At 39.4% G+C, this 13,666-nt stretch overlaps 3 protein-coding genes across 8 annotated transcripts in view; 2 read left to right on the top strand and 1 right to left on the bottom strand.

The window, feature by feature from the left end:
- The window catches only part of LOC110836395 (serine-enriched protein), a 201,857-nt gene that overhangs the window by 85,141 nt on the left and 103,050 nt on the right, over positions 1–13,666 (bottom strand). The window lies entirely within an intron of this gene.
- Positions 838–5,295, top strand: LOC110827607 (uncharacterized). 2 transcript variants are annotated; one of them, XM_087357030.1, is made up of 2 exons: positions 838–1,014; positions 3,395–5,295. In XM_087357030.1, the coding sequence occupies exon 2, from the start codon at positions 3,402–3,404 to the stop codon at positions 4,650–4,652; it is 1,251 nt and encodes a 416-aa protein (XP_087213156.1). In that variant the 5' UTR covers positions 838–1,014; positions 3,395–3,401; the 3' UTR covers positions 4,653–5,295. The 2 variants fall into 2 exon arrangements, with proteins under 2 accessions (XP_087213156.1, XP_087213157.1); XM_087357031.1 differs by lacking the exon at positions 838–1,014 and adding an exon at positions 1,103–2,193.
- Positions 6,898–13,345, top strand: LOC110827593 (uncharacterized). 2 transcript variants are annotated; one of them, XM_022059365.2, is made up of 2 exons: positions 6,898–7,148; positions 11,664–13,345. In XM_022059365.2, the coding sequence occupies exon 2, from the start codon at positions 11,668–11,670 to the stop codon at positions 13,009–13,011; it is 1,344 nt and encodes a 447-aa protein (XP_021915057.1). In that variant the 5' UTR covers positions 6,898–7,148; positions 11,664–11,667; the 3' UTR covers positions 13,012–13,345. The 2 variants fall into 2 exon arrangements, with proteins under 2 accessions (XP_021915057.1, XP_021915055.1); XM_022059363.2 differs by lacking the exon at positions 6,898–7,148 and adding an exon at positions 9,280–9,620.

The following is a 13,666-nucleotide window of genomic DNA, read 5'->3' as shown; positions in this document are numbered from 1 at the left end:
AGTGAGGACTTCTACGTTGCAGCGACGACAAACTTATACTTTCCTAATACTTTTAATTTCGTTTCCAAAGTCGTGACTATTCTGCTCCATGATAACAAACTACAAGACTATTTAGAGCAGCATAGACCAGAGTCTCTAAAGAAATATCTCGTTTTTCGCATCAATAGTTACATCTGTGTAGTGCGGGAGCGGATAATCAGCTTCAAGCTCTGGCCGCTTTCATACGGGAGAACGATTGTAATGCCCATTGTATAGGAGTCTAGGTGAGTCCAAGAACGGGACTGGACTCAGTAAATAAAATTTATCATATGATTTGAGGTTCTCACAGCGGTGAGTATGAAGATATCCGTCTTCTGGGTTATTGCGCTGTGTAGTCTGGTCGATGTTTACCAACGTTTCAGAGGTCATCAGGGCGATTAATTCACAGCCCTGATGACGGAGGCAGTATGACCTCTGAAACGTTGGTAAACATCGACCAGACTACACAGCTCAACAACCCAGAGGACAGAAATCTTCATACTAAGAATCGCCCTGATGACGGAGACAGTATGACCTCTGAAACGTTGGTTAACATCGACCAGACTACACAGCGCAACAACCCAGAGGACAGAAATCTTCAAAATGTATTGTGCTATCATGGAATCAAACTTCAAAGATCTCGGCACATAAAATACCGTGCTTAGTACCACATCATACTTGGTCCAAGGCTGTGTTTTGTGTTAATACTGAAACCGTAGTGTATACCACTATCTTATCATGGAATTCTGGCAATGCTGCAGCGAAGATATGACAGCTATGCATTGTGCGTAATAGAAATCGTTATCTGTTTCACCTGAGCACGGGATTAATAAACGTCTGATCATTGTGTCACTGATACAAACATGTTAGTAACTAAGACGAACAGCTGAAAACGTGTCTTGTTTATAAGAAAATAGAAGCAGTGAATGTTTAAATACTTTTACTACAAATTCAAGAGTGCCATTATATTCTAAGGTATATTTAAGTTGAACCGAGGTAAGTAAAAAGCAATTCATGTTCTATAAATTAATGTGAAGTGACGCTTTAATATATCGCTAAACTATTTTACATGAAATATTGAACACGGAGTAAACAGAGTGTAAAGATGAAATAAAATAATTATTCACACTACAAAGATTATGTCAAAAAATCTAACTGTAACTTTGTCCACAATCACTTTAAAATACATAGCCACTGTCTATAGTAACATGTTCAATTATCTTCTGTTAAACATTTTGTAGGAACGCAAGAACGGTCTTGGATAAGACATGTTTTGTGTTTGAAAACGGAAAAAGTCGAACATTTGTGATATTTCAATGTTTGATTTGGCAGAGCAATAACAATCTTACAAAATAAAACAGTTAAATCTATTTTTAAATACATCTGTCCAAATTACAATTTTGTGAAACATATTCTGAGCACCTGAAAGCTATAAAATTTCTACTGTCCTTAAATGTTTTTATGGAGAAGGTTTCTTTAAGTTCCATGATAAGAAGCATGCCTGCAGCCCCTGCCAAGAATGGAATCTAACAAATCTCGGGCCAGCAACAAAATAAATCAGTGTCACTTAAGATTTCGAGATTTCACAGAGGTCCATGTGCAGAATTCGTGGATTCCGACGCTACGTGGTAGTGGAAAATGTTTCGAACGATTCGGATGACAGATTCTTTATTTCTATGTACACTACATGTAGAGCTGCAGTCGGGCGGTGCTTAGTACACGATAGGAAAAACCTTTAAGATGGAGGCAGTATGTTCCTCCGAGACATCAGAACATTTTTTCCACTGCTACAACACGACGAAGCTCAAACGAATGAACATGAACATTTTAAAACAAGTTTTACATTCAGTTTCTCGGCATGTCCATTGTTATCTTTTTTTTACTATAAAAATTTGTGATTCCTCGTTGTCGTCAACCAATTTGTCGTCAAAAAATGACGTCATCAACAATGTCAACAAATATTTGTTTACACGGCATTGTTGTTGAACACAACAATGTCGAGTAAACAAATATAACGCTTCACAACAAAGAAATCAAAAAATATCAAGCCAGTCGCATCATCACTGCTCCAGAAGAAGCACTTAGCATTCTTGAATATTGACTGACAGTTGGCCTAAAACATCAGAAAAGTGAAAGAAGACGTTAACAAGTATTTGAAGTACCAACTCCAACAAGGTAAACTGATACCCATTCGATATATTACGATTACGAAAACTATTATGAAAACTGACTTTATGATCGATTTTAAGACGAAGATTTGCAGGGGTGGGGCTGGACGTAAAAAGTTGACTGTCCAAGAACAGTTGGCCTCTGAACAGCGACGTAAAGAACTACAACATCAGACATATTTAAGAAATAAAGAAAAGCGAAAGAAGACTTACATTGATAAACGAGACCATATTAACTACACATGTAGAAAAACAGACGAAGATTTGCAAGGGTGGGATTGGACGTAGAAAGTTGTCTGACCAAGAACAGTTGGCCTCTGAACATCGATGTAAAGAACTAAGACATCAGATCTATTTAACAAATAAGGATAAGCGAAAGAAGACTAACATTGTTAAACGAGACCATATTAACAACACACGTAGAAAAACAGACGAAGATTTGCAAGGGTGGGGTTGGAAGTAGATAGTTGACTAACCAAGAACAGTTGTCCTCTGAAAAGCGACGTAAAGAACTAAAACATCAGATTACAGGAAGGTCTCCGAAAGGATTAGCCATCGTTGTCGACAAAAAATGACGTCATCAACAATATCACCTTATATTTGTTTATACACGGGTGTTAGTTTAGTGTCTTACTCAAGATTTTAAAACGCAACCAACCCCCTTCGGGGGGGTTGGTCAAGTGTTTAAATCCCCCATTCGGGGGGGGGGGGGTTAGTTTAGTTTCTTACTCAGGGGTTAAAACACTTGAATGAGACACTAAACTAACTCCACTTTGGGACTAACCAAGTTTGGTTGCGTTTTACAAACTTGACCAACCCCCCTAGGAGCTCCGAAAGGAGCGCCCTGCTCTAGTATGAAAAAGAACACATACAAAAATATAATAAAAATATTTTAGCACGATTTTTGCAATAAACGGCGTTAAATGAAATGCAATGCTACATATACAATATTAAAAATATCTGTTCCTACTTCCGATAAGCATTCTGAGATATCTGTTACAATACAAAACATATGTAAACATATAAAAAAAATTTAAAAAAGTCTATGCCATAATTCATGCTTATAATATTGTTGACCAGCTAAACGACTACCGCCTTCTCAAGGTAGATTTTTCTACAGAGTTAAATTACGTCCAGAACTTTAGGAGTATTTAAGCACTTCGAAGAAATTATTGTTGATAGTTACTTGTTATGTTTCTTATCTTCAGACGTATTATGATCAAGGTTCATGCGAGCTGGGTGATCATATGGATCCTTTTGCTTCAACTTGCTACAGTAACAACATGCCCTTTGGGTTGCAACTGCCACAGAGACAATACAAACTGCAGAAACGCCTCGCTGACATCAGTTCCTGCCAACGTGACGAGCAACACGACAGCCATCGACATTTCCTTCAACATAATTTCTTGCTTAAGGAATAAAGACTTCGTTAATCTGACACACCTCAAGACCATCTTCCTGAACAACAATAATATCTCACAATTAGAACCGTATGTCTTTCATCAGACGAAAAAACTTCTTCTTCTCTACTTAAATAACAACAAAATTGTTGAAATTAATGACAGTTTGTTTCAGTTCTTGACAAATCTAAAATATTTACATCTGCAAGACAACAGACTACGGCATATCCAGCCATGGCTTTTCAAGTACAATCCCGATCTGTTAATATTAGACATCAGTGGAAATAATATTATTAATTTTGAACCAAACACATTCATCAGCAATCACATTCTTTCTTGGGTGAACATCAAAGGTAACCCTCTAGCCATGCCTGTAAAATGGAAGACACTTCTTAACAGTTCACTTAACGTCTTAGACATCGAGTTTTGTGATGCACCAAGACCATCTATCAGAGCTTTTCAAAATATTCCAGTTCTGAGGATGACGGGGCCAAAGAATAAAGCAGTTCTAAGTCTCCATGAATTTACATCATTCCAAGACATTCTTGGACTGGATGTGAATGAAATTATGTACCTTAAATTGAAACTGTTTCGTCGTTTATACAGTCTGAGTTATGGACTGATTTATAACATGACAATTGGAGAAGATTTGAATGTCGTGTCTTTGACAGGCGAGGACATTTTATGTTATTGCGAAAATCAAAACCTCTGGTTCTGGTGTAACGAACAATCACCAACACCTTGTCCAAAGATTACGACAAACTCAGAAAAATACAAGTTTTTGGAATGCGACATTCAGAGCTATCATGTGAACGATACTCTAGAAGATCAGCATAAAAACAATATATCAGATAAGGGCAGAAGAAACAGAGCATTTTGGTTATTTCGTCATCCAGTTAGCTGGAAAACAATCAGAAAAACGTTATTGTACGCTTCAGTACCGGGATGTATTATCATCTTAGTGATTGGTGTGTACATAGTGAAACGCGTACGGAGACAGAGAGACAGAAAAAGGACTGAAACTTCGGCAGTCTACTCAGAACTGAACACTTCCAGCAGTTACTGAACGGAAGACAATCATCTTCGATACGTCGATGACGCAGATCATGGATTTCCTTGACAAATCTGCTTCGCTCACAACGCTTATGAAGTAAAAACATGTCGTACAGAAACCAATGTATGCAAATTGCTGTAAGTTTGTACATGACCTTCAGCTTAGCGCACGCAGTTGAAGCGTTCGACTCGTGAGCACAACCCATTTTCAACTTCTGTGCGCTCAAAGTCATGGGTTCGCAGTTACCTTCTTGCTTACTTGACTGCCAGATGGGAAATACATTGGTCGGTCTAGATGTTTTGTTCCCAAAATTCCAAATGAATTTCGATAACACCACTGCTGTCGGACTTGCTGGAGAACACGTCAATAGGAAGCTCCAGGAAAACAAAGACGTACTGGATATGGATGGAACACACCAGCTGCTGGTAAACGCTGTGGTACTTCACCGGGCAACAACAAGAACACCATAAAGAGAAACTCCATTACATGGTATTTAGCGAGCTGGGTGTAGGAGTACATGCATGTCTCGTCACCACACTGCAATACAATATTTTGACAAAGTTATATACATATGGACGAGATTGTAACGTAACAAATTGTGTTGTGTTGTGTTGTTACCTAAAAACGCAAAGAATAAATATATGAAAAAATCGTATTAAGCAGTTCTGTAATTTGAATAAAAATTTACTTGGATATTATCCATCGTCTAGTAATAAAACGTAAAAAACGTAAAACGACGTTTCGGAGATGGGGCTCTATCTCCGTCTTCAGGTTCCTACTTAGTTGGGCCCACTAGATAGAGCTAATCCCTATATCCGGCCCCATCTCCGAAACGTCGTTTTACGTTTTTTACGTTTTATTACTAGACGATGGATAATATCCAAGTAAATTTTTATTCAATTGACTCTTCACCATCGTCAAGAAGTTTTAGTTCTGTAATTTGCACACTTTTTAAAGTTATTATTAGGGTGATAAAATCAAGGAGGGTTAGATAGGCGGGGCATATAGCACGAATGAGAGCGATGCGAAACGCGTACAATTCTTCGCTTGGAAAGCCTGAACGGAAGATACCATTCGAGAAACTTTGGCGTAGATGACAGGATATTATTATATAATGCTATCATTAAGTACCATAACCAAAGCTACTCTAATCTAAGGTAGAAAGTTCTTCCTGACTCACAATACCGAGAAGACGATAATTTCGATGCCATGTTTTCATGGTACATAGCTCTTAAAAAGAAAACTACCCCCCCCCCCCGCTCCCAAATACAGGGTATACACAACAGAATGGCGCGGTTTCAAAAGTCAACACAAAATGTATTTCTCACCTTACACGGGCACAACATACAGGTGTAAGGTGAGTAATATTTTTGTTATTAACTTTTGAAACCGCACCATTCTTTTGTGTATACCCTGTATATGTTACGAAAAAATAACAACATTTAGTTTAATAATAAATATTTTGTGTTGAAGCAATAAAAATAACCCATCAAAATCACAATTGTTCTAGACAAGTCGCGCTTTGCCTTTTAGTGGTGCCGTCAAGAACCACATCGTATCTTTGCACAAAGACTAATTTTGGAAAGGGTTATTATATATTGAATTATGGGAAAATGGCTTTCCTCTTTTCACATCACGTGGTATTTTCCAAGAAATCAACTACAGTATACATCATGGTATACTTATCGGAACTGAATTTACTTTACAAGATATTGTTGGTTTAGCTTATCTTGTTGAATGTACACATAATGCCTCTTCTTTAGCAGAAACTATACCTTATGACATTCAACGCCACATTAAATTGTTTGTCAACTACGTCAAAGATATTGTGTCAATCCCAACTTATTAATTATAATAAATCAGTTTACAGACTCTGCACATTCAGGCAACTCTCTACTATAACAGTTTCTGGGTCTCTGTCTCTACTCTTGACACACACGCACCGTCCCCGAGCTTGGTACTCTCGACACGCGGCCTTCAGCCCGTAGCACCCCACTGGACACACGCTGGCTTCTCAGCCGCCACGGTCCACGAACCCGGTGCTCTTCACACACAGCCGATCCTCTTCTCGCTCAGCGCCACACCACCGCTAGATGACTCACACTCTCTTCACTCAATCCTCAATCTTCCACTAGAGACATATTCGCCGGCTCATTTTCCGAAGGTTACATACCAGGAAATCTGGAAGGTTAATCTTCTAGCAATTTCTTTCTACCGGCTTCTGGAACAGTCCGCGGCGGCCACACCTACAGTATGCGTCCGCTAGCCAGGGAAGAAGGCAAGCCCCTCGCCACCAGTGCGATTACGTCACAAAACAAATCCAGGAGCTTGATGCGAGATCAGCCAGTCTCTCAGTTCAGCGCAGATTAGACATGAAACGAATACATTAGACTAATTTCTACTGTCAGTTGTATGCATCTGATGAATACTAGAACAAGGACGGAACAACATTACATGCACCAAACTATACAGAATAGTCTACAGGCGTCCCGGTGAGGAACTGTATCGGTAAGTAGAATTCGAGGTTTTCACGGTGGTGAGTCTGAAGATGGCTGTCTTATGGGTTGTTGCGCCGTGTGGTGTGGTAGAAGTTTACCAGCGTTTCAGAGGTCCTTGCTGCCTCAATCATCAGGGTGATGATTCATCGCCCTGATGATGGAGGCAAGAGACAGCCATCTTTGTATCGGTAAGTTCGTACATCAACAGACAAGTCACTAGGCGTGTCGGATAAATTGCCATGTGAGTCTCTGATTCAGAAGACTGAAAGAATTTTTTCTGTTTTCTAGGGTTTCTGCCATACACTGGGCATTGCTCAGTTTCTGCAGTAGAATCCTAAGGCAGACTACCACTTCCCTTCTTATTAATCTTTTTAAACATTTTACCATATTTAAGTGTTTTCTACGTAGAGTCAGCTGTTGATGCAATCTTGTGAATTGTCAAAGATTTTGAGATGCGAGGCAGGGGAAACAAATTTTTGCAGGGAATAAACTGAGAGGGACATTTTGGAATACTGAGAGTAAAATTGATTTTCGAATTAGCAAGTTGGTGAGACTGTTTATACGTAATCTTACGCTGTTACGATCAATTATCATGAAGAGGAACATCTAACTCTCGTCTTCATGATCTGCTTGTATCTACCTATGTGACCATAAAACCAAATCTTAAGGAGCACGATGAATTATGTCATGGTCGTTTGTTCATGACGGCGGCCCAAAAGGAACACAGAATCTTGGTGTTGAGCATAATAAAACATGCTCCATGCGAGATTTGAGGTTCTCACGACGGCAATTATGAAGATGTCTGTATTCTTGGTTGTTACACCCTGAAATCTGGTTTACCGACGTTTTAGATGTACTTGCAGCCTGCATCACCAATACGATGATTGCTACCAATTAATATAACATCTTTCCTATCTACCCATCTAGCAACTTTCTAATACCTAGCCATCTTTCAATGAGGAAAGGAAGTCCTTTTATTGGTCGATTAACCACTTGATGAGACAGACGTCGGAGAAGAAAACATGCTAATATTTAATTAAACATAATAATAAATTTATTTTTAGTACCATCATTCCTTATGATAGCAGTGGCAGACTAGAAATCAGGTAGCGCCTAAAAACATTATTATTAAAATACGAGGTGCGATCGGAAAGTTTCAAGACTATGTCAATAGAGGGCGAACCGGATGTAGTACGAGCTTCTGCCGCTAGGGGGTGCGGCCTACATTCATAGTGAATCAGTGTGCCAGCCGGCATCATCGAATTAGCATTTGTTTCTCAGTTACGGGCGTTTTGGTAGTGCATTACACCGACCCTCCTGCGATTTCGGAATGGCGTGTGCATCAAATTTTGCCAAAGACTCGCCAAAACGGCTACGAAAACCTATGAAATGCTAAAGCAAGCATTTGGGGAGTCCGCAATGGGTCGTGCACAAACTTTTGTGTGGCATTCACGTTTTAAAAATGGCCGAACCTCTGTCGATGATGACGAGCGTTCTGGACGACCATCTTCGAGCACAACGCCCGAAAATGTTACGAAGATTCGGCAGGCCATTCACGAAGATCGACGTCGTACCATCAACGACTTGTGCGACATTGTTGGGATAGGCTATGGGACCTGTCAGCTGATTCTAAAGGAAGAACTCCACATGCGACGCATCCTGTCTGAGGACCAGAAGCAGAATCGACTTCTCCTTTGTCAGGAGCTCAAAGATCTTGCAAGAACCGACCCCAACTTCCTTTCTAAGCTCCGTGTGACTTCTTCCTCTTCCCAAAGATGAAAATTCAGCTAAAGGGAAGGAGATTTGAGACGATAGAAGAGATTCAGGCAGAATCGCAGATGGTGCTTGACAGGCTGACAAAGAAAGACTTCCAGGGATGCTTCCAGGCTTGGCAGCGGCGCTGGGATCGTTGTGTTCACTCCCAGGGGAACTACTTCGAGGGTGATGGATGAATTTAATACCTGAGATAAGTGTACGGGTTTTTATAGGCGCAGTCTTGAAACTTTCCGATCGCACCACACAGCTGAGGAAATTTAAAGATAATAACAATTATAATAATATGCCGCTGTTGTGTTAGACATACAGTAAAAACATTTCATTTACATTTCTCTAGTTTCATTTGTCTTTTGACGCAATAATAGGCAGACAAGACCATTCGCCATTGATAAAAGTAGTGACATCTGTATAATAGCACAACAAATTCTAGAGATAAAAGAATATATCGGTAACCAAGGTAACCTTAATCGTACCATTAGTATGGAGCAATACGAAACGCGTTGCGCCGTTTGATGAAACAGTGTCATCCTGACGTACGGAAGGGTTTAACCTGTATCGTAATTTCATCGACCGCTGGATTAAGACAAAAGAGTGTATGAATTTGAAGTATCATTCTAACGTAGACTGTTTGTTCATCTTGTTTATTTAACCACAATATATCAACTGAAACGCAGCATCCACAGCGTGAAACGAGACAAGTTAAAAGGTAGGTTCTGATTTTGGAACGATTTCTGAGACAGTGGTAGCGGCCAACTTTAATACATAACAACGAAATTTGTCTGAAATGACCGAGAAAGATAATACAAATGCTGTGTAAGGACAGCCGGTGATCTGGACCGGAAACCACACCCTTTATTTTGAAGTAGCATGTAGAGCACAAAAGAATTTGAATATTTCTGCCTTCTGAGTTGTTGCGCTGTGTAGTGTGGTCTGAAACGTTGGTAAACATCGACCGGACTCCACAGCGCAACAACCCAGAAGACAGAAATCTTCATACTCATCGCCCTGATGATGGAGGCAGTATGACCTCTGAAACGTTGGTAAACATCGACCAGACTCCACAGCACAATAACCCAGAAGACAGAAATATTCATACTCACCGCTGTGAAAACCTCAAATCTTACAAACGATTTTCATAATATCGAAATACCTCAACACTGTAGTCTCAAGCTGACGTGCTAACTAGTCGCATATAACTAACTAAGCAACAAACCAGCTAAGCAAGAAGTAAAGCAGCAAGTTACCCCAAAAATTACCATATTCCATCCAGTAGGCCGATCATCTAATCAGGTCCGTCCATGCAACCAATCAATCCCATTCAGCCATTCAGCAAATAACTTTGACGTACTCTGTGAGGGGTTTCGGGTTGCGAACCATTCGACAAACTGATCTATAACACAGGTTGAAATTCACCAAGCGATGCGATCCGTTGCCCGTTAGATGCAGGTTACAATCCAACACACGTAATCTCAAAGTAGTATAGTTTTTATAATCGTAAGTGTATTTGATATTTGAGATGCTCACGGCTTTAAAATGTCCACTGCGGGTAGATTAGGTTGTGACACCGTAATGGATATGTCTTTTTCTTTGATGAAGAACCGAATTTTTAAATATCATTTAATTGAACTCCATGTTACAAAGGCCTAACGAAGCGTACATTCCTATGATTTCTTGGAAACCATGTCGAATGTCTGTAACAGTTTACGATAATACAGATTATGAAACAAAGACCGCTTAGTGTCGACTCGCATTACTGATAAGTAAGGAAGTCAATGGCTGATAAATTAGTAATTAGACATCGCGTAGGAAGAGGGCACATGGAAGGGGAAGTATCGCAATAAGGATTAAAATAAGTGAGTGACAATGAAGTGAACTTTTTTTTAAAAAAGATTTCGTATAATTATGTAAACCTGCTAATGGAATGCTGGTGTATCAAGACATTTATTATTTTATTTATTTAGTGTTCTGTCTGACGACAGGTCCATATGAACAGGATCCTTCCATCCTTTCCTCGGACTGGGACCTGTTCATGTACGTTCTTGGCAGATGATCCAGAAGTGGTTTGCCATTGCCTTCTTCTGTGTGTGAATGGTGTAATTGTTGGGATGCCACGGAGAAACCGGGGAAGCCCCCGGAGGAAAACTAGACCACGGCCTTGCCCAACACAAGTTATAAATTCGGGCACCGCCGGGAATCGAACCCGAGATCCCGGGATTACAAGGCCAACTCTTTGTCCACCCGCAATTTAAACGTTAATTGTACAAAAACGCAACGTACCTTCCTTCGTCGTCAGCAAAATCAGTTGTTGTGGGGGGGGGGGGGGGGGGGGGGTCCGGTAATTTCTCAGTCTGCGGGATCCAACAGAGCAGATGTCTTCTTCCCTTGTTTCCTTATACTGAACCTACCGGAAGCCGGCGGAAGATTTATCCAATCGGAACGCTGTGTTTTTAGAAAACAAAGCAAAATGTTAACTAGCAATTGATAAAGTCCAAAATAAAACGAAAACTGCAATATAATAACACTGAAGGTGACAACCTTCTGCCACACTGTGCCCTGTAGTGTGATAGATGTTGACCGACGTTTCAGAGGTGCATGTTGTATCTATCATCACCTTTTGTTAAACAATGATTGTTTTTCCGCTATACCATTTTCAGATCATTATCAATCAGAAATTCAGTAATTTAAAGTTATTCGAAAACGTCGTTAAATGAACCGTAAACAAATATGTGATATGTGATTTCATTTGCAGGTGCATGATGGAGAAAACGACAATATGGCGGATGTTCTTCGCTGTCTTATTCTTGCATCTCTCAGCATCGGATCTTGGTCCTGATATTTGCAAACGCTCATCCAGAACTGTCGACTGTCGGAACGCATCGCTTACGAAGATAACACTTAACCTTGGCGAAGACACGGAGGTCCTGAATCTGTCTTTTAATCAGATTCGAATCCTCCATAATGAATTCTTCCCTGATGTGAATGTGAATCTCTTAATGTCGATATATTTGAATGACAATGTTATAATAGATTTGGAACCAGAAGTTTTTAAACCACTGGAAGCTTTGAGACATTTGCATCTACAAAATAACCTTATAAAGAGTCTCCATCCAAGCATCTTCCAAACCAATACAAACCTAACGACGTTAGACATTAGTGGAAATCAACTAATGGAAATCAATTCTAACATATTTGAAAAGAATTATGTTCTATCATGGGTAGACATGACAAGAAATAAGTTGAGTGTTTCATACGTCCACCCTGCAATTTTTAGTTCTTCCCTTAACACCGTCGACATAGATATTTGTAAAAAACCAACATATTTTATAAATTCTTTTGAGAATGTACCATATCTTAAACAACTTAAGTTAAAAGAAAGTGAAGTGTTTACTGTGAAAAACTTGACCTCACATCAAAATATAAAACATGAAGAACTATACTCAGAGAATAACGCGATCTCTAAGTTGATTAAGTTTGGTTTTGCGGAGCATAATATGTTAAGGTATGACGGAATAGAGAAAGTAGTATTTCTTCCAGAAAATTCTTCTCTTGTGTGCTTCTGCCCTCGTCTCTCAGCTTGGTTTTGGTGTTACGAGGAGACATTTTCGTGTGAAAACAGAACGGCTGACGTATATTCACTTCTGAAGTGCAGTGGGACGTCAGAAATATTCTTTCACACATCTTCACCTTTACCACGAACACAATCAACATCAACAACACCATCGTCATTACCAGTAAATTATACAGAAGCAGCCGCAATTTATGATGACAAAACGAATGTGCAAGACAGTGAAAATATTTCTGGCGCAAGTTCGAGACCACCTAATGAGAACAGCCATGACACACATACAGTATTATACATTTGCACATTCGTAGTCAGCTTAATTGTTGCTGTTGTAGCGGTGACAGTGTGTTATATACTTAAAAAGAGACGAGAACGAAATATGGCAGAGGGACATGTTCAGTATTCAAATATTTCAATGAACACCTCAACGTCAAATACTTGTAGGTCTGAATTACAACCAATACATTACCTTTCTTCTGACGTCACAGATTTGAAAAATTTTCCCGAACGTATATACGGCAAGATTAAGAAGTAGTCTCATACGAAAGGCACATCAACCACGCATACATAATTTGTTTCAGAAAATGCCATTTAGTACTGCAAAAGTAACTGGTGTTAATAAATGGCATAGACAAAGTATGTCGGTGTTGTTCAGATATTCGTTACATGTAACGCCACCTAGTAATGCAACAGGAATTGTAACTGCTAGCAGATATCCATGGCCTAGTGAAGCCGCAGAGATAACGCTGTATTGACAGACAATGTAATGCCATCTACCTGTATTCACTAATAACTAATGATAACACATACTTTTAAACTGTAGTGAAATGTTAAAGTAATTCCGCAGAATAAATTACAAACGCACTAAATCTGAGTTTGTGGGTTGTTCGACGAGGTTATGACAACTGCTGACAATGTCTGGAAATATCAACGCAAAATATTACAATTCATTCCCTCACACCTAACAAATCATTCAGATTTATTTCAATATAAGAACAATCACTAATTGTTTCAGAAATTGAACAAAAAAGCATTTTACCATCTGTCCGCCGTTATTTGCAAAAACCTTATTTACTGTGTAAAACAAAATCTGCAAAAATTAACACCAGTAAGCGCCTCGAACACAATTCGAGATTCCAGTAATGTTTGTTTGATGACATTTTACACAATGCCTCGTCTTTTAACTTTAA

This window comes from Zootermopsis nevadensis, unplaced genomic scaffold (genome assembly GCF_977971745.1).
Source record: "Zootermopsis nevadensis isolate Lab colony 2312 unplaced genomic scaffold, Znev_1.0 Znev_ptg000028l, whole genome shotgun sequence".
NCBI lineage: Eukaryota > Metazoa > Arthropoda > Insecta > Blattodea > Termopsidae > Zootermopsis > Zootermopsis nevadensis.
This window is presented reverse-complemented; position numbering and strand designations above follow the sequence as displayed.

Coding starts and splice junctions, on each gene's coding strand:
- LOC110827593 (XM_022059365.2), top strand. CDS start 11,668: ATGATGGAGAAAACGACAATATGGCGGATGTTCTTCGCTGTCTTATTC.
- LOC110827607 (XM_087357030.1), top strand. CDS start 3,402: ATGATCAAGGTTCATGCGAGCTGGGTGATCATATGGATCCTTTTGCTT.